Source organism: Nicotiana tabacum, chromosome 21 (genome assembly GCF_000715075.1).
Source record: "Nicotiana tabacum cultivar K326 chromosome 21, ASM71507v2, whole genome shotgun sequence".
Lineage (NCBI taxonomy): Eukaryota > Viridiplantae > Streptophyta > Magnoliopsida > Solanales > Solanaceae > Nicotiana > Nicotiana tabacum.
In genome coordinates, this window is record NC_134100.1 from 85,456,585 (window position 1) to 85,482,845 (window position 26,261).

General features: G+C 35.4%; 1 protein-coding gene and 1 pseudogene across 1 annotated transcript; both read right to left on the bottom strand.

The window, feature by feature from the left end:
* Nucleotides 1-5,640: 5,640 nt before the first annotated feature.
* Nucleotides 5,641-6,551, bottom strand: LOC107780005 (fasciclin-like arabinogalactan protein 2; annotated as a pseudogene).
* Nucleotides 6,552-8,824: 2,273 nt separating this feature from the next.
* On the bottom strand, nucleotides 8,825-12,076 carry LOC107780006 (fasciclin-like arabinogalactan protein 2). Its single transcript, XM_075242164.1, has 2 exons — nucleotides 11,627-12,076; nucleotides 8,825-9,866 (listed from the first exon to the last, which is right to left on the bottom strand). The coding sequence occupies exons 1-2, from the start codon at nucleotides 11,979-11,981 to the stop codon at nucleotides 9,046-9,048; spliced, it is 1,176 nt and encodes a 391-aa protein (XP_075098265.1). The 5' UTR covers nucleotides 11,982-12,076; the 3' UTR covers nucleotides 8,825-9,045.
* Between the last annotated feature and the right edge of the window lie 14,185 nt (nucleotides 12,077-26,261).

A 26,261-nucleotide genomic window follows, 5' to 3' on the forward strand; every position in this document is an offset into this window, starting at 1 on the left:
CGCTCACTGGGGGTGTGTACAGACTCCGGAAAGGCTCCTTCAGCCCAAGCGCTATAATCTGCACGGACAACTCACGTGCTATAATAATAAAGTATGCTGCAGGTGGGCAGCCCCGATCCACACTCATCCTCATAATCAACCCCTCGGCCGATATCAAACATGTTGCGGCGTGCAGCCCGATCCCATAAATATGCAACATGCTGCGGCGTGCAGCCCGATCCCATAAACATCCTCACAAATCAGGCCATCGGCCTCACTCAGTCATCAATATATCCAGTCTCTCGGGTTCACAATGTCATGAAAAATAGCCCAGAATGATTGTATGATGTATCAATAAATAACAACAGAGACTGAGATATGATATGCTATGAAATGAATATGACTGAGTATTAAGTTTTCATTTTAACACAATAATTCATAGCAATATGACCTCTGTGGGTCCCAATAATGCTGGCACATAGCCTCAACATGATTTTTAATATGCTTTTCAGCTCAATTTCTTTAACACATAAAACCACATGGAAAATGCCAAGATTATTTAACTATAAAATTCCACAGAAACAATTATGTCACAATTTCTATAGTGCACGCCCACACGCCCGCCACCTAGCATGTGCGTCACCTCCCAACAATTCACAAAAATACATATATTCAGGGTTCATGCCCTCAACTCCAAGATTAGAAGAGTTACTTACCTTGAACAAGCCGAATCCAATGTCAAGCAAGCTAAACAATGCTCCAAAAAATCCCATTATGCGTGTATCAACTCCCGAACGGCTCGAATCTACCACAATTAATTTAATTCAGTCCACACAATTTATAGAAATTAATTCCATATCAAAATGCCAATATTTTCCATAAAATCCGAAATTATGCCCCAAAACTCACCCGTGGGGACCACATCTCGAAATCTGATGAAACTCACAAAATACAACAACCAGCCAATTACAAGTTCAACCATACTAGTTTCACTCAAATCCGACTCCAAATCGGTATTCAAACTTGAAAAATTCGTTTTGTGACATTATAGAAATTTTCTTCTATTTCTCTTGAAGATTCAATAATCTTACACAAAAAATGAAGATTAATTCATGTAATATAATCACAATGGAGTTAACAACACTTACCCCAAGTTGTGTGGAAAATTTTCTCTCCAAAATCGCCCAAACCGTGCTCCAAAATCCGAAAATGAGAAAACTTCTCGGAGCCCTCGTATTAAATACTACACAGGCATTTCCGCACCTGCGGTGCCTGGGCTCGCATTTGCGGAACAAATTGCGTGCCTGCGGACAATGCCAACCTCAAAACCTTGCATCTGTGGTGCCCTTCTCGCATATGCGGGCTCGCAGATGCGCCAACCCTTCATACCTGTGTTCGCCCCAGGACAGCCCCAGTCCGCATCTGCACCAACACCTTCGCACCTACGGCCTCGCAGATGCGGAAAATTCCTCGCACCTGCGAGCACTGCCCAGTACCACTCTTGGCCGCTTCTGCAACTGATCTCGTGCACATGCGGCTTCACACTTGCGATCAAAAGCTTCGCAGGTGCTATCACACCAGTAGGCAGCAGTTCCATAAATGTTTCAAGTTGAATTTGATCTGTCAACCATCCGAAATTCACCTGAGCCACTCGGGACCCCGTTTAAATATACCAACAAGTCCTAAAACACACCACGGACCTACTCGAGGCTTTAAATCATATCAAACAACCTCAAAAATACAAATTACATACAGATTCAAGCCTAATAAATTTTGAAATTTCCAAATTCTACAAAGGACGCCGAAACCTATCCAATCACGTCCGATTAACTTCAATTTTGTACACAAGTCACATTTCATATTACAGACCTGTTCAAATTTCCAGAATCGGATTCCGACCCCGATATCAAAAAAGTCAACCCCCCAGTCAAACTTCCCAAAAATTTAACTTTCGGCATTTCAAGCCAAACTCCACTACGTACTTCCAAAAAATTTTACGGACACGCTCCTAAGTCATACCATACGGAGCTATTGGAATCATCAAAACTCCATTCCGGGGTCGTTTACACATAAGTCGACATCCGGTCACTATTTTAACTTAAGTTTTAAACCTTGAAATTAAGTGTTTCAATTTATTCCAAAACCTCACCGGACCCGAACCATTTACCCCGGTAATTCACACAACAATTGTAAAGTATAATTTGAGCAATAAAGGGGGGAGCAAGGTTGTAATACTCAAAATGACCGGCGGGGTCGTTACAGTTAAGGCTAAGCCCTTCCTTCATTTTGGCATGATCTCGTAATTACATATGTTTGATAATGAGGCATAAAGAGAAGTTCATACTCCCGAATTTATATACATTATCCTAGTCTCATAAATTACAGTATTCTTCTTATCAGGACTTCATATTTAATTGAGTATTGTCTTCTTCCAGTCAAGAGAGCAGAGAGCCTATATATACAGTATTACAGTATTTTTATTACCATCGAGCTATAATCGATGGGCAGGCCCCTATTGGGCAACCTCTGATCAGATGGTAAGTTATATACCGAGCCTACTGTGGCCGAGCGCCTATGAGCGAGCCCGGAATGGCCGAGATACTGATCCTAGTATGGCCGAACGCCTATGAACGAGCCTACTACGACAGAGAAGTTATATATATACCGAGCCTTATAAGGCCGGACAACTATTTTACTTACTATATTGAGAGAGTTGAGTTAGTATCAGCATGTAAGCATATCTTCAGATTATCTTTGAATCCCAGTTACTTTCAGTTATTATATTATCAGTTTAGTTTTAGCTTTCAGTATATTGCCTTGCATACTCGGTACATTATTTCGTACTGACGTCCCTTTTTCTGGGGGCGTTGCATTTCATGCGTGCAGGTTCACACAGACAGACGGGTAGACCTCCTCATTAGGTGTTGTCTGAGTTCAGCTTGATCGGTAAGCTCCATGCCCTTCGGAGTTACCGGGTCTAGAGCTTTATGTACATCTTGTGTATAAATGTATATATATGTTATGAGTATGTCGGGGCCCTGTTCCGATCACAGTACATCCATCAGTAGAGGCTTGTAGACATATCCTGTTAGTTAGTGCAGTATGTTGGGCTTGTAAGCCTTTTATGTATATTTTGTTGGTTTGCCAGCCGTAGTAGTTATGGCGGCCTTGTCGGCCCAACTTTATATTGATGTTTAGTCAGCATTCGTAATTGTCTTGCAATGTGGCCCATGGGCAAAGTATGATATTATATGTTCAGAGCCCCTTAGTCGCAAGTTGGTACGCAAGGATAAGTGAGGCACCGGGTGACGGTCTCGCCCCCCAGGTTCAGAGCGTGACATGAGAATTGTTATTGAAGTGGCCAGACTTGTAAATGTTATTTCAGTCAGCTTTTCTTTTGAAGTTGAGTGCTAACTTAAAAATTAAAAGCAATGTTGATTTTTATTTGTCGATGTATCTCTACTGTTGTTTGCTTATAACCAGAAATGACCTTATTAGTCCACAGAAAGGGTTATTTGGTGAAGAGCCTGCAAATGTTTTAACCGTGTTGTCAATAACCTATAAATTTCAGTAGAAGAGTTAAAACACTGCATTCACGTTTTGTTTAGAGTTTTAAACATTATTTATGAGCCCACAAGCTTTGCCCTATTAATATTGAGAAGAACTTGTTTATGTTGGGTATGAACTTGGGCTATTAGCTAAATAGGTTCCGGGCCGCATGGTAGTTTTCGGCCCAACGCCTTTACCCCATTAGAATTCCCCACCAAGCAGTTTGGGCTTCCATATTGGGCCTTTTCATTCGAGCCTAACTTTGTTCCTACACAACCCTTTTACACTGATTGATCCATAGCTTCAAAATTGTTTTAATTAATTTTATATCCCCAAACATCTTATTCCATAATATTTATACTTGCACAACGGATCTAAAAGGGTAAATTAGAAAATTAATTCATGAATATTCGTAGAATGCTTTAGGCACGTTATAATCTATTATCGTGATTGTGTACACGTTCGCGTAACATAATTATGATTCCCACAAATAAATCAAGGTACGCGTTCGCGCGACTTTGACCAAACATTCTCAAACAAACTTAGGAAATGAACAACCTTGAATGCGCTAGCGTGCTTTAGGCGCGTTTTAACCTATTATCGTGATTGTGTATACGTCCGCGTAATATAATTATGATTTTTTCCAAAATTAAAACTGAGGTACGCATTCGCGCGACTTGTGCCAAACAATCTTAATAATAATAATAAAGTATTTTTAGTTGTGTACACGTACGCGTGGCATGACTTTGACATACCAAACAAAATCGGTACACGTACGCGTGACTCATTTCAAGATAATTCTGTAATCACTAATAATCGAATATTTAAAAGCGGAAAAAGGTAAAATGCACATAGGTTCTAAAATACGTAATTAAAATAATTTAATTAAGCCAGATATGATTAAAGCGACCGTGCTAAAACCACGAAATCCGAAAATGCCTAACACCTTATTCCGATTAACAGAATTCCTTACCCGGTCTTCTGGTTTCGCGGACTTTTAAATAGAGTTAAATTTCCTCGATTTGGGATCTAAATAAATCAGTGACTTGGGATACCATAATTATCCTAAGTGGCGACTCTGAAATTTAATAAATAATCTCATTTCGATTAATGTCACTTTAATTGGAATAACTCACTTATCCCCTCGGGAAAAAGGAGGTGTGACATATCAAACATATATCACGCATGTATCTCACGCACATGTATACATGGATATACATGTGATACACAATTGATACAAATATGATACATATGTGATACACAAATGATACACAGTGTGATACACATATCACTTTTTTCATGTTCAGTTTTTAATTCGAATTTTTAATTCAAACCACCTCAAAACTTCACCAAATCATCCCAAAACTCAGATTAAAGCTCCTTAAGATGTACCCAATCTATTCTAATAATATCCACTCAAAAGAAAGCAAAAATTTGATATTTGTTTGCTACAAATAGCTAATTGGATAATATTAGTAATATTTGGATAATATTAATAATATTTTAGGAATTACCTATTTTTGTAATGAGCTACTTATAAATGAACATAACTGGTAGTTTTCCCCTAGTTACTCAACTATTTACTTCCATTTGCATGTAATCTTTTGTATATTACAAACGAAAGAAATATAAACTAAAATTATCATAGATGTGAAAAATAGCAAAAGTAAATTGTATTAGGAACAAAATAAAAATCCAGGTATGACTTTATTCGTAAAAATGTTCATGAATATCTTAAGCAAAGACGGATCTAGGATTTGAATTTTATGGATTCAACCTCCAAAATTCTAAGCATTGAATCTATTATATTTTAGAAGTTATGGATTCAGATCTACTAGTTTTTATAGTTTTGGTGAATTTTAACCTATAAATTTATATTCCGCGTCAAAAGTACTGAGTTCAGTTGAATCCGACACTTCTACACTACACTACACTACACTGCATCCGCCCCGATCTCAAGTGCCCACAAAAGGTAATAAACACCCCCAAAAAAATACTATAAAGAAAAAAGAGAAGGGTAGAATGCCAATATACTGGTTCATTTTCTCATACAATATACAATCAAATTATGTTCATATCAAAATCAAATTAACAACTACCTCATTCATATATTCATGAAACAAATACCAAATCAATACTCAAAATAAATGTCATCAACCAACCATTGACACACATAATCATAGCTCCATTATTATCCGCCGGCACGTCACCGTTGTCGTTGGAGCTCCGCTCCGGCGCAGTATCCTCAGAATTATTAATAATAGACTGTGCTTTAAACAATTCACTTGACTGCAAAACTTTGTCACTTTTATAAACAGCTAATGGCTCCTCATCTAGTTCCAGTAATTTTTGCTGTCACAATATTTGTGTCTAATTTAACATTATCTCCATCATTTTTCACAGAAAAATCGTACTTATTACTTTTTCCTTTTGTTGTTGCCATAGTATTTATAAATCCATTTTTAGACCTCAACATACCTAAAGAATGATAATCTGGAATACCATGATATAATAATAAAGAAGTTTGTCCATTTTCCGTTAAATTCTTGTACTTAGGTAAAAAACCGTTAATGACTTTATCAATCGGGCAAAATATTGTTAAGCCATTTTCCGTAATATCTGTAAAAGTTTTGGTAATTTTTGAATTTTCTAAAAGTTTTGCAAATTCCTTGCAGCCTTTATTTGTCATTAAATCAATTATATCAATTTCTGCTGGAGCCGATACTGGAGCTTCTGCTTCTGAAGATTGAATAATGTTGCTGATTTGTATGACGGAGATATTGTAAGGGATTTCTTGAACAGACTTGACGAAACTAGCAGAAAAATTACCGTCATTGTCTTCTGTGGTGAACCCCACTTTTTAACCTTTCGTGTTTGTAATGTTGATGTACCCTGATGTCCCTGGGGCTCACCCGCAGAGACGAAACCAGAATTTTTAATTTAATAGGTTTACGATTTAGCATTCTTTGAAAATACGAATTTAAAACTTAATGTCTATGTTCTTTAATTTCTTACATACACATATATTGTTTGTCCAAGCTTTAAACTAAATATTGGGGGGTCAATTGAACCTAGAGGTGACAAAATCAACCAATTTTTATGTAACTTACTGACCTCTTCAATATTAAACGAGTTGAGTTATGACCCGTTTGTTGGCTTGACCTAACGGTCTGAAACTGAAATGGCTCATCTAGCTATTTGGTCAAAATGGATCAAGTTTGTGTTACCCAATATGTCAAATATTAAGGCAATGATATTTGAAGTTTGAATCTGTCATAGAAAAATAAGGGTACAAGAAAACTTATGCAGACCACTGTGTATTCTTCTAGAAGTTCTCTGATGATGATTTTTATTATCCTATTACTTTATGTGGATGATATGTTTATTATTCGCAAGAATAAATCCAAAATTGTAGTCCTTAAGAAGCAGTTGAGCAAATCGTTTGGAATGAAGGTACTTGGGGCCAGCAAAGAAAATTTTGGGCATTTAAATCCACCAACACAAAGATAGAAAGGAGTTATTTTTGTCCCTAAAGTAATACATTGAGAAGGTATTCAAGAGGTTCAATATAACATATGCAAAAGTGGTTAGCACTCCTCTTGCTAAACACTTCAAATTGAGTATTAGTCGGAGCCCATCTAGTGATAAAAGAAAAGGGAGATGTCTCGTATTCCTTGCTCTTCTGCTGTTGGTAGTTTGGTATATGCTATTATTTGAACTAGACCAAATATTGCACATGTCGTTGGTACTGTTAGTGGATTCCTTTCTAATCCTGAAAAAGAACATTGGGATGCATTAAAATGGATATTAAGGTATCTAAAAGGTACTGCAGATTTGAAGTTATGCCTTGGCAGTGACAAGCTTGAACTTGTTTGTTACATAGACTCTGATTTAGGAGGCAATCTTCATAATTCAAGATCCACTTCCGGTTATTTGATCACTTTTGCAGGGGGAGGGGTGGAAGGGAGGGTTATTTCTTGGCAATCTAGACTACAGAAGTGCATAGCTCTATCCACCATAGAAGTCGAATATATTGCTGTCACAGAAGGCGCCAAAGAACTATTATGGATGAAGGAGTTTATTAATGATCTTGGCTTTGAGCAGCCAAGGTACATCTTATTTTGTGATAATCAGAGTGTTATTTGTCTCACCAAGCTCTCCACTTTTCATTCTAAGACCAAACATATAAATAGAAAGTATCATTGGATAAGAATGGTCGTGGAAGAGAAATTATTTGAGGTTGAGAAGATATACACTGATGAAAATCTTTCGGATATGCTGACAAAAGCGGTGGTTGCAGATAAGCATGCGTTTTGCAGAAAATTGGCAGGCATGAAGCCTGTCAATATGTTCGATTTTTATTCCTATTTAGAGTTGGTTTTGGTTTTACAAGAAAGCACTACTCATAATCTATAAGGAGAATTGTTCTATGCTCATTGGTATAAGTCTTTGAAAGACTTTAGCACAAAAGAGTGATTTTTGAGAGAGCTTTCATAAAGAGAGACGAGAGAAGAAAAAGTGTTTGTTTTGCTGCAGATTTTTGTTCCGATCAGCCAACTTCAAATCACGTTTTCCGATTTAACTGTGGGATCGGGCTGAAAGTTTAACTGAATGTTTGTAACATCTTGGTCTTTGATTTGAACGGTGAAGATCGGATTTAGAGGCCTGTGACATCAGATTTCGAGTCCCGAACAGTAGCTATATTTTTGTAATTTCTCCTCTTTCTTCAATTGATTTGTTGTTACTATTGTTGCTCCGTGTTTGGTACTTATTGTATAGTCAATTTGAAAAAGTTTTGTAACACTCTTATTGTTATAGTGCAGCTTTTTGGATATTTGTGATCCCTTAATTTTTACCTTCGATTTGAAAGATTTTTTATGTTAAAATTTAATGTTTTTTATCTTCTTTATTTTTGGGTTTGCCTCTTCTTCGATAACACCTTGCATCCCACAAGTGAAGAATAACGACAAAAAACTGATATGCAAAGTATGATAATGGACCTTTGCGCATTAATGGACAAGAGAACTGCAAAAATATTTTTATCTTGTTATTGCTCGTTTTTTTTCATACGTAGTATATACGAAACTGATATGTTTTTTTATCTTGTTATTGCTCTGTTTTCTTTTATCGACGGAAGAGAAAACGAATTTATTTTTCTGCATCAAACTTGAAATATTCATATAATTGTTCATTTTATTCAACTATATACTTCCAATTGCGTTTTATCTTTTGTATGTTATAAACGAAAGAAATATAAACTAAAATTATCATAGAAGTAAAAATTTACAAAAGTAAATTGTATTACGAAAAACTCAAACATAACTCTATTTGTAGAAATGTTCATGGATAACTCCAGTGCTTACAATTAATAGGAAGAAGAGACGAAAAATAAGAGAGACAAAAATAGAAGAAATAAAAAAGGAATAGAATTCAAATTTTGCGGTTATTTTCTAATATAATATACAATCAAATTATGTGAATACCATAACCAAATTAACAACAACCTCGTTCATATATTCAAACAAATACCAAACCAATACTCAAAATAAATGTCATCAACCAACCATTGGCACTCATAATCATAGCTCCATTTTTATCCGCCGTCGCATCCGCAGGGACGTCACCGTCGTCATCGCCGCCGGAGCTCGGCTCCGGCGCAGTATCCTCAGAATTATTAATAATAGACTGTGCTTTAAACAATTCACTTGGCTGCAAAACTTTGTCAATTTTATAAACAGCTAATGGCTCCTCATCTAATAAAGTTCCAGTGATTTTTGCTGTCACAATATTTGTGTCTAATTTAACATTATCTCCATCATTTTTCACAGAAAAATCGTACTTATTATTTTTCCCTTTTGTTGTTGCCATAGTATTTATAAATCCATTTTTCGACCTCAACATACCTAAAGAATGATAATCTGGAATACCATGGTACAAAAGCAAAGAAGTTTGTCCATTTTTTGTTAAATTCTTGTACTTAGGTAAAAAACTGTTAACGACTTTATCAATCGGGCAAAAAACTGTTAAGCCATTTTCCATAATATCTGTAAAAGTTTTGGTAATTTTTGAATTTTCTAAAAGTTTTGCAAATTCTTTGCAGCCTTTATTTGTCATTAAATCAATTATGTCAATTTCTGAAGGAGCAGATACTGGAGCTTCTGCTTCTGAAGATTGAATAATATTGCTGATTTGTATGACAGAGATATTGTAAGGGATTTCTTGAACAGACTTGACGAAACTAGCAGAAAAATGACCGTTGTTGTCTTCTGTGGTGAACCCCACTTTTTTACCTTTCGTATTGGTAATGTTGATGTACCCTGTTGTCCCTGGGGCCTCACCTACAAAGACGAATTCAAAAATTTTAATTTAATAGGTTTACAATTTTGCATTCTTTGAAAATATGAATTTATAACTTAATGCCTATGTTTTTTAATTTTTTACATATGTTAGCACATATATATTATATATCCAAGCTTTAAGCTAAATATTGGGAGGGGGGAGTCAATTGAACCTAGAGTAGATAAAATCAACCAATTTTTATGTAACTCACTAAACTCCTCAATATTAAACTAGTTGAGTTATGACATGTTTGTTGATGTAACTTAACGGGTTGAACCTGAAATGACTCATATAGCTATTGAGTCAAAATTGATCAAATCCGTGTAACCCAATAAGTCAAAATGTAATCCAAACCTAAACAAGCAAAATCAAGTTTGGAAATTGAGAACTCCGTAAATTTGGAAAGAATTTAAGTTAGCAACTAAAGAAAATAAATTAACCTTCACTTTCTTTGTTGACAGTAAAAAGGTAAGAGAAGTCAAGTCATATTGGACTTGTTGAATTATGATCTATTTTGACCAACATTGATCTAATACATTTAAACCCAACGACCATAATAAGTGAAACATAAAATCAGAGTGATAACCTACCATAGTGAGTTAAGGCCTCATTTGTTTGTACTTAATAGATGTCTAAATCTTAATTATTCAGATCTCACACATTAAGTGCGTTTGTTTTCAAAGTCTGAATCTTAATTATTCAGATCTTAATCGTTAAGTGTATTTTTTTTTTTTACTTCACAATCACTTAATGGGTCTGAATATGTCTGTATCATTAAGATCTATAACAGAGACTTAATTTCATTAAGATGCTATCATCCATATTCATTATTAACTCCCGCCACCATCTACCATTATCAACTACCACCATACCACCCACCACCATCATCATCCTCAATCATAGCCGCCACCATTGTCGACTACCACCATCCACCATCCCCACCACTCCCACTACCATCATTAACGACAACCAACACTCATCCACCTCAACTACCACAACTAACCACCCCATCACCATCAACAATCATAGCTCGCACTGCCCATCATTATAAACTACCACCCACCACCACCATCTTCCTCAATCACAACTACCACCACCACCACTCGCCATTATTAAATATCACCACCCACCACCACCATCCTCAATCATAATATCTACCACTACCAATCACCACTAGCTACTACCCTAAACTACCACCAACCACCGCTTTTAGTCGGCATTCACAAGCACTACCATTAGTCATCACCACCGGCAACTATCATATTTTAAAAAGCTATATATTTTAGTGATGTAATATTAGATTAATTAGTATTTTATTTGAATTTTATGTTTATTAATTTTCAAATAAACGTAAATTTTATACATTCAGATGTTAGAAATCAAACAGTCTTAATCATTTAGTATTCAGATATTAATACACATCTTGACTTGACATTCAGATGTGTATTCAGATTCGAATGACTTAATCTTAATACACATTTTGATATTCAGACGTGTATTCAGATTCAGACATCTTAATCTTTAAAAAAAATAAATGAATAAATTAGATTGGACTAATAGTGTTTAATTTCTTTATACTTTCAACACTTGTAACTTAAATTTTATTGTAATTGGTTTAAGGACGTTGTATTCTATGGATTCAGAATTTTTTATTTAATTGGTTTAAGTTTGTGCATTCTATGGATTCAAAACATAATATTTTGTACTTATTTTCAACATTTTTCACATATATATCTATATTATGAATATGCTGACTCACCTGTGGCTTGGAAAAGGGTGGCAGTGAGGGTTGTTCCATTGGTGATCTTATGGAGTTTCTTGGAGCTAAAATAATCTGCAAAAACATGGAGAGAGAGGACATTCTTGAGAGTGTAAATGGACAAGTGTTTATCGAGGAGGTCATCCATGGCGGCGTTGTCCACTGCGCAAACGGTGATGGTTTGGCGGCGGTTGATCTCGGAAGCTAAGTGAGTAAGGGTTAAGTAGCGGTTAAAGGTTGAGAATTCGCGGTGTTTGGCAAGGATTTGAGTGATGTTGTGGGCGTAGGAGGTGGTGGTGGTAGAGAGAAATAGTAGATAAAATAGAGAAAGAGAGAACGACGACGAGTGCTGCATTTTTATTTCGTAATTTAGACGATGTGAGTTACGAAGAAAAGAATAGAATAGAAGAAGAGTTGGAGGTGGATGAGTTATTTTTGGACGAGGGGTTTATATGCAATATGGAATTTGGTAGTGTTGTTAAATTGGAGGGCGACAAAACTCTAATTTACTAGCTTTGTTAAGGAATTAGTTACACCAATTACATTTATATAATTTTAATTATAATTAAGCACTTTTAATATTGAAGTTTAGTTGTTATATAGTTATATACTGACTCTGTGAGTGTAATTTTACCTGCTCTAGAGAGTTACTTGTCAGAAACTAAGCAAAGTAGAGAATAATTCAAATTGAAATGTATCATATGAAGAAGTTAGTTAATCATTAGTCAAGTGATGTTACAAATTGAATATAATCAACACCTTGTGTTCCTTCCGAGGAAAATAAAAGTGCTCCACATCACGTTCTAATTATATATCCGCAAGCGATCTCTTGACTTAATTAGTTTTATGTTGAGGAAATACTACTAAAAAGATACAAATTCCAACGGACGTATTGGATGTGTGAGAACAAAGACCTACATGAAAAGGAGAAAAGAAAAATAAGATACTTATAAGGAGTGTGTGAAGTTTTTATGGGGGAAATCGTGCGGGTTTAGCCCAAAAACGAACAATTTCACATCATGTTAAAAGTATCTTTGGGCCGTTTTAACCCAACAGGACGCCCCGTCATAAATTGGCTCGTCGAAAAAGATTTTCAATGGTATCATCAAAGATTCGCGTTTTATAGTAGCGAAATACAAATATGCTTTGGTGAATAAGTATGTACCGGGAACCTGTATATTTTTCCGATTAATACGAAATGTGCATCAAAGTCTACTAAAATAAAGAAAAAATTCATAAGTTAGCATAACCGAATATATATATATATATATATATATATATATATATATATATATATATATATATATATATATATATATATATATATATATATATATTTTGTATGTTATATACAAAAATTATACAATTTTTCGACTATCGAATGTAAATAGTTTTTAGCACGAGCTAAAAGTAAAAAAGTTCATTAATAAATGGTAAAGCTTCCCGTACTCAAAAGGTTATATATTTTCAAAACTCAAACCCGAAACTTCTGACCAAAGAGAGAAGAATCTCAAACAACCTTTAAACAGTATAAGTTGTATTCTTATAGATATTCGACAAAACAAAATTAGAACGAGATAGATTTACTAAAATGTTATTCCTAATGCTAATTTTTTTCTTCTGCTTTAGTTTTATTTTTAATTATTATGGCTGGTGAGTTAGCCCAATCATCGCTGATCTAATGTCTTTTTCATGCTTTGCATGCGTTACTAACTATCACACTTGACAAAGCAAAAACCTATTTATATTTTCAATTTGCTGGTCAGATGAAAAGGGCTTTGCATTGATTTTTGGTTATACGATAAACAAAATATGAAAAAGATTTTTCATTTTAGCACTAATCAAAATAAATACTTACATATATATATAATCTCATCAAGTAAGTGAAGTAACAAAGTATTGTCTCATCAATCATTTTCGAAGGACCATGTTTTTCTTGATTTGTAGTTAGGTTGGTTTTATATTTGTTAGAGTTGGTAGAAACATTTTTAATGCACCTTTTTCATTAGTTATTTGGTGTTATTATCAACTTATATTTCTTGGCCGCAAGGGACATCTAATGAAGTTGACTAATACATGTCAGTTATTCAAGTCTGTGACTATTTAATCAAAAAGATTAAGCAGTTAGAGATCAAATACATTTTTATTAACTTAATTATATGAAAATTTTACTTCTTATAACAAACTATTACACCCCATTTATTATAAATCAAAATAATTTTAAAATATTATTAATTATAGCTACTTTTTCTATTTTATAGTAAAATAGGTATTTATTTTATACCATATCTCGGAAGCTAAGTGAGTAAGGGTTAAGTAGCGGTTAAAGGTTGAAAATGCGGGTGTTTGGCAAGGATTTGAGTGATGTTGTGTGCGGAGGAGGTGGTGGTGGAGAGAAATAGTAGAAAAAGTAGAGAAATAGAGAACGACGACGGCAAGTGCTGCATTTTTATTTCGTAATTTAGACAATGTGAGTTCAGAAGAAAAGAATAGAAGAAGAATTGGAGATGCGTGAGTTATTTTTCGACGAGGGGTTTATATGCATTATGGACTTTGGTAGGCGCTGTTAAACTAGAGAGCGACAAGACTCTAATTTACTACCTTTGTTAAGGAATTAGTTACACCAATTACATTTATATAATTTTAATTATAAGCACTTTTAATATTGAAGTTTAGTTGTTATATAGTTATATACTGACTCTGTGAGTATAATTTTACCTGCTCTAGAGAGTTACTTGTCAGAAACTAAGCAAAGTAGAGAATAATTCAAATTGAAATGTATCATATGAAAAAGTTAGTTAATCATTAGTCAAGTGATGTTACAAATTGAATATAATCAACACCTTGTGTTCCTTCCGAGGAAAATAAAAGTGCTCCACATCACGTTCTAATTATATATCCGCAAGCGATCTCTTGACTTAATTAGTTTTATGTTGAGGAAATAGTACTAAAAAGATACAAATTCCAACGGACGTATTGGATGTGTGAGAACAAATACCTACATGAAAAGGAGAAAAGAAAAATAAGATACTTATAAGGAATTTGATATTCTTAATGGTGTGAAGTTTTTTTTTGGAGAAATCGTACGGGTTTAGTCCAAAAACGGACAATTTCACATCATGTTAAGAGTATCTTTGGGCCGTTTTAACCCAACAGGATATCCCATCGTAAATTAGCTCGTCGAAAAAGATTTTCAATGGATTCGTCAAAGATTCGTATTTTATAGTAACGAAATACAAATATGGTTTGGTGAATAAGTATGTACCGGGAACCTGTATATTGTTCCGATTAATACGAAACCTGCTAGGTAGGTCTATTAAAATTTTAAAAAAATGACACTATATAGCTGTTATAGTCGAATATATATATATATTTTTGTATATATATACATTCTGTATGTTATATACAAAAATTATATAATTTTTTGACTACCGAATATATATAGTTTTTGGCGCGGGCTAAAAGCGAAAAGCTCATTAATAAATGTTAAAGCTCCCGTACCCAAAAGGTTATATATTTTCAAAACTCAAACCCGAAACTTCTAACTAAAGATAGAGGAATCTCAAACAGCCTTATCTCATCCCTTGATAGTATAAGTTGTATTTGTTGAATTTGAAAAAATTAATGTGAACTAATGTTAATATTTGAAGCTTCCTTTTAGGAAGAAATTGGTAGATACATTTTTCATGTATTTACATTGCATGTTTACACTTAATATGATGTCATGCATGACATTATTAAGGCCATTTCCCTTCTATAAATAGCAATGGTTTTGTTCATTTGAAAACATCTCTCACTTGCCTTCTTATCTCCTAAGGTATTTGAATCTTCTTTCTCTCTTGTAGTATTTCACTTGTATTTCTTGGAGTAAAATAAAGTTTGAGTGATTCTGTCCGGGGACTAGGCAAAAAATAAAATTTTGCCGAACCTCGTTAATTTCTGGTGTTCCTTTTATTATTGTCTCATTTACTATTTATTAGTTACCTTTAGATATAGTAGTTGTGATTTAATCACTCTCTATATATTCGGCTTCCGCAAAAATTGGTATCAGAGCCAAGATTCTATCTTAGTATGCTTTGTGGTTGCAGCATAGTCTGAACTTCCATATCAGAAAAGAATTACTTTGGTGTTCTGTACTGTCAGCAAATAAATAGTATCTATAGCAAAATGGGAGATAATAAAAATGAAGAGTCCACATCGGGTGTCAGTAATACATCGTTGGCATCATCTCTTATGACAAGAATTATGTCAAATGCGAAATTTGTAGTTAAAATATTTGACGGGTCAGGACATTTCGGGATGTGGCAAGCTATGGTTCTTGATGTCCTTTTTCAACAAGGGCTAGATATTGCCATAGAAGAAAATAAATCAGACAATATCGGAGAAGGAGATTGGAAGATTATCAACCGCGTTGCTTGTGGTACCATTCGATCTTACCTCGCAAGAGAACAGAAGTATCCATACACAAAAGAAACTTCTGCAAGTAAATTGTGGAATGCATTGGAAGATAAATTCTTGAAGAAAAACAGTCAAAATAAACTTTAAAAGACTGTTGCGCTTCACATATGTTCCTGATACTACAATGAATGATCACATCACCAGCTTTAATAAGTTGGCGACAGATTTGCAGAATATGGACGTGACCTTTAGTGTTGGAGATATGGCCTTAATGTTATTAAGTTCACTTCCCGATGAGTACGAGCACCTTGAAACAACTCTACTTTATGGAAATGATGATGTATCTCTCAAAAAAGTTTGTTCTGCGTTATACCACTATGAACAAAGAAAGAGAGAAAAGCAAAAAAGTGGACAAGGAGAAGCACTGGTTGTGAGAGGTCGTTCTCAAAATCATATGAGAACGAATAAAGAAAGATCCAAGTCAAGATCCATACCTAGCAAAGATGAATGCGCCTTTTTTCGAGAAAAAGGACACTGAAAGAAAGACTGTCCAAAGTTGAAAAACAAGGTCAAACCTAACAATGGGAAGGCTGTCATCGATTCAAATGTAGCTGATTGTGATGACTCTGATTTCTCACTAGTTACAACTGAGCCATTCAAACCATCTGACATATGGCTGATGGATTCAGCTTGTAGCTATCATATGTGTCCCAACAGGGACTGGTTCATTGATTTTCAAGAAGGGGAATATGGAGTTATTCACACCGCGAATAACAATCCTCTCACCGCATATGGTATTGGTTCAATCCGATTAAGGAACCATGATGGATTGATCATAACATTAACAGATGTTCGATATGTACCGGAATTGAAGAAAAATCTCATTTCTGTAGGAGTCGTAGAGTCAAAGGGGCTCAAAGTCGTTGCAGAAAATAGGATAATGAGAATATGCTCTGGTGCTCTAGTGGTAATGAAGGGAATTCGGCGAAATAATAACATGTACCACTATCACGGTAGTACAGTTATTGGGACAGCAACAGTGACATCCAGTGATGACAAGGAGGCAGAAGCAACCAAGCTATGGGACATGCTAGAGGAAAATTCCTGAAGATTTTATCATATCAAGGATTGTTAAAAGGAGTAAAGACTTGCAATTTGGAGTTTTGTGAGCATTGTGTCAAGGAAAAACAGACAAGGGTTAAATTTGGAACAGCAATCCATAATACTAAAGGTATTTTGGATTATGTTCACTATGATATTTAGGGTGCTTCCAAAACACTTTCATTAGGTGGAAAATACTATTTTGTAACCTTTATTGATGACTTTTCCCGGAGAGTGTGGGTGCATACTATGAAAACCAAAGATGAGGTTCTGGAAATTTTTCTCAAATAGAAGGCGATGATAGAGACTCAAACAGGCAGAAAGATAAAGTGTCTTCGCACAGATAACGGTGGAGAATACAAAAATTATCTTTACTATAAGATTTGTGATGATGATGGCATTTTGAGATATTTCACCGTCAGAAATACACCACAACGGAATGGAGTGGGAGAACGCATGAACCGGACTTTGCTGGAGAAGGTTCGGTGTATGTTGTCCAATGCTGGCTTGGGCAAAGAATTTTGGATTGAGACAATAACATATGTATGCCACCTCATTAATCGTCTACCATCTGCCGTTATTGGAGGCAAGACACCATTTGAAAAATGGTATGAAAAACCTGCTAAAGATTATAATTTTTTGTATGTATTTGGCTCAATTGCATACTATCAAGTGAAAGAGTCAAAATTAGATCCGAGGACAAGAAAATCTATATTTATGGGGATTACTTCTGGAGTCAAAGGATACCGATTATGGTGTCTAAAGACAAGAAAAATTATATTCAGCAGAGATGTTATCTTTGATGAATCTGCCATAACAGATAAGGTGACAGTTGAAGATGTCAAACAAAATGATAGTGCTTCAAAACAGATGGAGTTTGAGGGAAAATTAATTTTCCCAACACAGGGAGAAAACGAGGAAACAATAGAAGATTTTCCCCTGGAAGAAGAGTCAGAGGAAGGAGAGATTCCAACTCAGGAACCCCAACAACAACTTGAATCAATAGTAACTAGCAAGCTAAAAAGAACAATAAAGAAACTTGTTCGACGGTGGCTTGTGCAATCTCAATTGTAGCTGATGGTATTCCTACCACTTATAATGACGCAGTCCAAAGTTCAGAAGAAGATAAGTGGAGGATTGCCATGAATGAAGAAATGCAGTCCCTTCATCAGAATTGCACATGAAAATTGGTCAATCTCCCGAAGGGAAAGAAAGATATTGGGTGCAAATGGATATTTGTAAAGAAAGAAGGATTTCCTTACCAAGAAGATGTTCGCTACAAAGCAAGATTGGTGGCCAAAGGGTACGTTCAAAAGGAGGGAATTGATTATAATGAGGTGTTTTCTCCAGTAGTGAAACACTCCTCCATTAGAGTTTTGTTAGTTTTGGTAGCACAGTTGAATTTGGAACTAGTTCAGTTAGATGTAAAAACTGTATTTTTACATAGAGACTTGAAAAAGAAAATCTATATGACTCAGCCAGAAGGATTCAAAGTTGCTGAAAAGGAAAATATGGTGTGCAAACTTAAAAAATCGTTGTACGTATTGAAATAATCTTCTAGATAATGGTACAAACGATTTGATAAGTTTATGTTGCGGCAGAAGTACAGAAGAAGCAAATACGATCATTGTGTGTATTTGCGCAAGCTTGAAGATGGATCCTTCATATATCTTCTCTTATACGTTGATGATATGTTGATAGCTTCCAAAAGTCAGGAGGAAATTGAGAAGTTAAAGATTCAACTAAGAAAGGAGTTTGAGATGAAGGATTTAGGTGAGGCGAAGAAAATTCTTGGCATGGAGATAAAAAGAGATAGACATTCAAAGAAACTTCAGAAAGAATACTTGAAGAGAGTAATAGATCGATTTGGCATGAATGAGAACACGAAGTCGGTTAGCACTCCTCTTGCTCCTCACTTTAAGCTTAGTGCTGCTATGTCGCCGAAGAATGAAGTTGAACGAGAGTATATGTCAAGAGTGCCATATGCGAATGCCGTTGGTAGCTTGATGTATGCAATGGTTTGCACAAGACCTGATATTTCTGTAACTACCCGGGCGGGTATATGCATGATCCAAGAAAGGAGCATTGACAAGTTGTAAAATGGATTCTATGGTATAATACTGTAGATATTGGATTGATATTTTAGGAGGAAGATAGTCAATATCTTGTTGGATATTGTGACTCAGATTATGCAGGTGATTTGGACAAGCGTAGATCAACTACTGATTATGATTTCACTTTTGCAAATGCACCAGTTAGTTGGAAGTCTACTTTGCAGTCAACGGTTGCTTTGTCTACTACTGAGGTAGAGTACATGGCAATTACGGAGGCTATAAAAGAGGCAATTTGGCTTCAAGGGTTGCTTAGAGATCTTGGTATTGGTCAAGAAAGCATCACACTATTTTGTGATAGTCGGAGTGCTATCCAATTAGCAAAGAACCAAGTTTAGCATGCAAGGACGAAGCACATTGATGTTCGATATCACTTTGTACGAGATATTATAGAAGAAGGTGGAGTCATGGTGCAGAAAATTAGGACTACAGACAACCCTGCTGATATGCTAACAAAAGTAGTGACTGCGATCAAGTTTCAACATTATTTGAACTTGATCAACATTGTTGAACTTTGAAGATTGAAGTTGAAGACACAATCAAAATTTATCAGTGAGAGAAAATTAAAAAAGTGGAATCTTGCCAAGGTGGAGATTTGTTGAATTTGACAAGATTAATGTGAACTAATGTGAGCATTTGAAGCCTCCTTTTAGGAAGAAATTGGTAGATGCATTTTTCATGCATTTACATTGCATGTTCACACTTAATATGATGTCATGCATGACATTATTAAGGTCATTTCCCTTCTATAAATAGCAAGGGTTTTGTTCATTTGAAAATATTTTCCACTTGCCTTCTTATCTCCTAAGGCATTTGAATCTTCTTTCTCTCTTGTAGTATTTCACTTGTATTTTTTGGAGTGAAATAAAGTTTGAGTTGATTGTGTCTGAGGACAAGGCAAAAATTAAATTTTGCCGAACCTCGTTAATTTCTGGTGTTCCTTTTATTATTGTCTCATTTACTATTTATTAGCTACCTTTAGATATATTAGTTGTTATTTAATCACTATCTATATATTCGGCTTCCGCAACAGTATTCTTATAGATATTTGACGAAACAAAATTAGAACGAGATAGATTTACATAAAATGTTCTTCCTAATGCTAATTTTTTTTTCTGCTTTATTTTTATTTTTAATTATTATGGCTGATGAGTTAGCCCAATCATCGCTGATCAGAGGCGGATCCAGGATTTGAGGCTTATGGGTTCCTACCGTAATTTCAATTTAATATGTAATAATATTTGGGTTCACAGTAAGATATTTATAAATATTTAATAAATTTTTTAATATAAATACAGGATCTACGCAAAAGTTACTGGGTTCCCGAAAACCTATAGCCAATACTCTAGGTCCGCCCGGATGATCTAATGTCTTTTTCGTGCTTTGCATGCGTTACTAACTATCACACTTGACAAAGCAAAAACCTATTTATATTTTCAATTTGCTGGTCAGATGAAAAGGGCTTTGCATTGATTTTTGGTTATACGATAAACAAAATATGAAAAAGATTTGTCATTTTAGCACTAGTCAAAATAAATGGTAATGTGAAATTTTTCTAATGAATACTTACATATATATAATCTCATCAAGTAAGTGAAGTAACAAAGTATTGTCCCATCAATCATTTTCGAAGGACCATGTTTTTCTTGATTTGTAGTTAGGTTGGTTTTGTTAGAGTTGGTAGAAACATTTTTAATACACCTTTTTCATTAGTTATTTGGTATTATTATTAACTTATATTTCTTGGCCGCAAGGGACATCTAATGAAGTTGACTAATACATATCAGTTATTCAAGTCTGTGACTATTTAATCAAAAAGATTAAGCAGTTACATTTTTATTTACTTAATTATATGAAAATTTTACTTCTTATACCAAATTATTACATTCCATTTATTATAAATCAAAATAATTTTAAAATATTATTAATTATAGCTACCTTTTTTATTTTATAGCAAAATATATATTTATTTTATACCATATCGTTGAGGCATGAAATACGCCAATTATGTTCTTTCTCTTTCTCTTATTCTTGATTCTCTATCTTCTTCCTCAAATCAGAAGAATCGCCGGCGTCAGCCGGAAATTCGATGTCTCCGATGACTCGGAGAAGTAGGTGGAGGCGGAGATCCGGTGGAAGAGTGATGATTTTGGATCGGAGATATTTGGTAGTAAGGAGCACATGCTGCTGCAATGTGTTTTGGCTTCGTCTTGGGAATATCCAAACTAAAATGTTGTAAGCTATGTATGTTGTTAATAATTTTAGCAGACAGAGCACTACTCTAGCCAAAGAAGATTTGAGGGCAGGGTTTTTGTTTGTCTCCATTTTTAATTTTAATACAATATATAGAGTATTTTGCTTGGCCGAAAAACGCCATTTCCGACAAACTTTCTTCTCTTCTTTATTATTTAGTCACATACAATGGTACAAATATATTGTATTCCATGTAAATGCACTCAAATAGATTGTATTTTTGTATAAATACATTATTTTCGCATGTATTTATGTATTCTGAAAGGTCTATATTTCTTGAATACAACCAAATATCACTGTGTTTTGTGATTTGTTGTTGTTTGAATACAGTCAAATTGAATATGGTGAATTAAATACAATTGTCACGACCCAATTTTTTCTCCGCCTGGGTATCGTGATGGCACCTAGTCTTAGGGACTAGGTAAGCCTAACAATAATTAAAACAACATTATTTAAATAGAATCTCTTAAAACTCAAAACCGGTAGTAAAAGTCATAAGCTCTACAGAGTGTTTGGTAGAAAACTTCTAAATATAACTGTCTAGAAATAAGAATAAACAATGCAAAACGAAAAGTTAAAGGTGACTCTGAAACCTGCGAACGCAGCAGTAGGTTTACCTTGAGTCTCCACAGTAACAGTCCACACAGATAACTAACGAACAAGTACCTGGATCTGCATAAAAATAAAATGTGCAAAAGAGTAGCATGAGCACATCACAGCGGTACCTAGTAAATATCAAGACTAACCTCGGTGAAGTAGTGACGAGGACTAGTCAAGACACCCACTGGTCTAATAAACTGAACAAGTATAAGTATAGGGATGGCAGAACATGACATCTATCTAAGGACCCCGAGATATGGCTAACGACATAGCAACTGCAATAAGGAAGGAAAAACAGCAAGTAACAGCGGAACACCAGAATAAGACAAAGAAGAATGAACGAAAATACAACCCAAATTCAGAAATCACAATACAGTAAAGGCAAGTAGTAACTCAGCAGCTGCAATATTTTTCACATCAGGTCTCAGCCAACAACCCCAATAAATTAGTCAAAATCCTTCAAGTGTAAACTTCCACCCGTAAGTTTTTTTTTAAAATTGAGGTCTTTTGAATATAATCCTTTCCAATAAGAAATTATTTTTGAAATATACTTCCTTCAAACATAGTTCTTTCAAATATAAACTTTTTAAATAATTAGCCTTCAAACATAGTTCTTTCAAGATAAATACTTTTCAAGTATAACTCTTTCAAATAAATATCTTCAAATATAGTTTCTTCGAGATAAATACTTTTCAAATATAAACTTTTCAAATCATATCCTTCGAGTATAAGTCACCCTGTGACACCTGAGCATGGAAGATTTGCAGCCCCGAACACAGATATAACCACAGTGGGGAATCTATCGGAACACCGTCCCGTAATCCCAAAATAAATATATAGTGCTGGGGGATCTCCCGGAATACGTACGTAGTCCCAAAGTAAATATGCAAGATAGGGGGATCTCCCGGAATACGTCTGTAGTTCCAATTTAAATATGCAGTACTGGGGGGATCTCCCAAAATACGTTTGTAGTCCCAATTTAAATATATAGTGCATGAGGATCTCCCGGAATACGTCTGTAGTCCCAAAGTAAATATGCAAGACAGGGAGATCTCCCGGAATACGTCTGTAGTCCCAATTTAAATATGCAAGACAGGGGGATCTCCCGGAATACGTCCGTAGTCCCAATTTAAATATGTAGTGCTGAGGGATCTCCCGAAATACGTCTGTAGTCCCAATTTAATTATGCATTGCAGGGGAATCTCCCGGAATATGTCTGTAGTCCCAAAGTAAATATGCAAGACAGGGGGATCTCCCGGAATGCGTCCGTAGTCCCAATTTAAATATGCAAGACTGGGGGATCTACTGGGATACGTCCGTAGTTCCAATTTAAATATGCAGTGTTGGGGGATCTCCCGAAATACGTCTGTAGTCCCAATTTAAATATGCAGCGCAAATAACAGAGATAACAACTATAACATGACAGAAACCTCGTAAATCACCACAACGAGTACAAAAGCAATAATAACAGAAATGCAAAGTACGGCGAACAAATCAACTCAAGAATTTAAATCACAAGAACGGTATAACTCATTCACAAGAAATAACCACAGTAAAGAATGTTAGGCACAAGGAGAACAACTTAACAAGGAAAAATAAAATAAAAATGTAGCAACGATTCCACAATATTCAAGTCAACAATAAGAAGCCAACACGAGTCAAATAGTTCCAATAATGGTAAGTCAACTAAGATATAGGTTATCTAAATTCCTCTTGAGGTTGAGCAATTACGAAGAAAATTCAACAATTCAAATAAGGATAAGCAGTTAAAAAAAAATATAGCACGACGATAGAAGAGGTAAAATTCTTTGGTTAAGTCGAATAAGGGTCAAATAGACAGTAAGAGTGAATCCTAAAGCAATTATCTCTAGTCAAAGCATGTAGAGGTAAAACTAGCAAATAGGAATTCAAACGTATCAAAAATAACATCATACACAGTGAATATAAGGACATAAGAATCCTAAAAGGCCAACTTTCCACAAATAGGTCCGAGCACGCATTCGTCACCTCGCGTACACAGACTACAATCAACATAGATAACTCAAATCCTAAGGGGTAGTTCCCCCACACAAGGTTAGGCAAGATACTTACCTCGAGTCCAGCTCAATAAATACGTAAGAATGCCCTTTTCACGAACATCCGGCTCTGGATGGCCCAAATCTAGCCAAAAGATATTAGATATCATAATTACAACAATAATAGATTCATCTAATTAATGAAATCAACATTTTAACGAAAATTCCGAAATTAACTCAACATCGCCCGTGTGGCCCACTTCTCGAAATAGGGTAAAAATCACAAAATATGAACACCAATTCACTCACGAATCCAACCATATAAGAATTACACAAATCCCCATTCAAAACTCAAAATCTTCATAGAAGACGTTCTTCCAATTTTTTTTCCAATTTCAACCCCAAAAATCCGAAACTAAATGGAGAAAACAACTATAGATTAATGGAATACAACCAAAAACGAGTTAGGAATTATTATCCCAAAGTTTACTCTGAAAATCCCTTGAAAAATCGCCAAATTCCGAGCTCTCACGTCCAAAAATGAAGAATAAAACCAAACCCTCAGATTTCTCTTTTCTGCCCAGGCGTGACTGCACCTGCGCATAATTAGCCGCATCTGCGCGACTGCAGGTGCGCATGTCCAACCGCACATGTGCTTCCTCTCGCTTCTGCGTGCCAAAAATCCGCTTCTGCGGAGTCGCTGATGCGCACAATTTCTCCGCACCTGCGGAGACTGTCAAGTCCAGCTCTTCTCGCACCTGCGCCTCAATCTTCGCATCTGCGGGCATCACAGATGCAGAATTTTCCTCGCACCCGCGACCCCTGGCACTCCTCTATTTTTCCGCTTCTGCGCTTGCCTCTCCGCACGTGCTCTCTCGCACCTGCTGTCTTTTCTTCGCAGGTGCGAAAATACCAGAAGCCTGAAGACTTAACAGTAACACACATCAAACTTTTAGTCCGTTAAGCACCCGAAACTCACCCGAGGCCCCCGGGACCTCAAGCAAACATACCAACCAATCCTAATATACCATACAAACTTAGTCAAGCCTTAAAGTCACATCAAAGAATGTCGAAACCACGAATCGCACCATGAATCGAACTTATAAATTTTAAATCTTTCAACTTCTAAAACTCGTGTCGAAACCTATCAAATCAACCCGGAATTGATGTCAAATTTTGCAGGCAAGTCCCAAATAACATAACGGAGCTGTTCCAACTCTCGGAATCGCATTCCGACCCTGATATCAAAAAGTTCACTTTCTGTCCAAATCTCCAAAAAATTGACTTTCGCCATTTCAAGCCTAAATTAGCTACAGACCTCAGATTTACAGTCCGGACACACTCCTAAGTCCAAAATTACCCAACAGAGCTAATGAAACTGACGGAACTCTATTCCGAAGTCATCTTCATATAGTTCTGACTACAGTCAAAATCCTAAGGATTAGGCTTTCGTTTTAGGGACTAAGTATCCCAAATCACTCTGAATCATCCGGTAACTGAATTCAACCACGTACGCAAGTCAATACACATAATATGAAGCTGCTCAGGGCCTTATGCCGCCGAACGAGACTTAAATTCTCAAAACGACCGGCCGGGTCGTTACAACAATGTATAATAGTGAATAATGAATATCTGTGAATTGAATATAATGTATACGGTCGAATTGAATAGAACGATATACACCTTATTTCTTTGTTACCTCATTGTATTTATATACAGTCGTGCGAATACATGGAATACAACACAGTATCAGTGAAATTTATGTAGAATTAATTTTGTTGAGTTAAATTAGTAGTGATACACGCTAATTGATCCTCTTTTCGTTATTAAACAGTTGGATTCCCCTATTTTTTAGGTGAATTCCGTTATTGTATTCATGAATATAGTAGCGATAATACAGTGAATACAATCGCACGGTTGGACTCCCCTATTTTTTAGGCAAATTCCGCTATTGTATTCATGAATACAGTAGCGCGAATACAACGAATACAACATGAATACAGTAGTGAGAATACAGTCGCACAACTAGACTCCCTTATTTTTTAGGCAATTTCCGCTACTGTATTCATGAATACAATAGCGCGAATACAGCGAATACAACGAATACAGTCTTGTAATAACAAAATAGTAGCTATAGAAAGTAATTATGTATATGAT

Bases quoted from the DNA above. Each gene is read 5' to 3' on its own strand.
- LOC107780006 (XM_075242164.1), bottom strand. From the start codon at position 11,981: ATGCAGCACTCGTCGTCGTTCTCTCTTTCTCTATTTTATCTACTATTT. The intron at 9,867-11,626 runs GTGAGTCAGCAT...TCGTCTTTGTAG, and splicing joins CACCCTTTTCCAAGCCACAG to GTGAGGCCCCAGGGACAACA.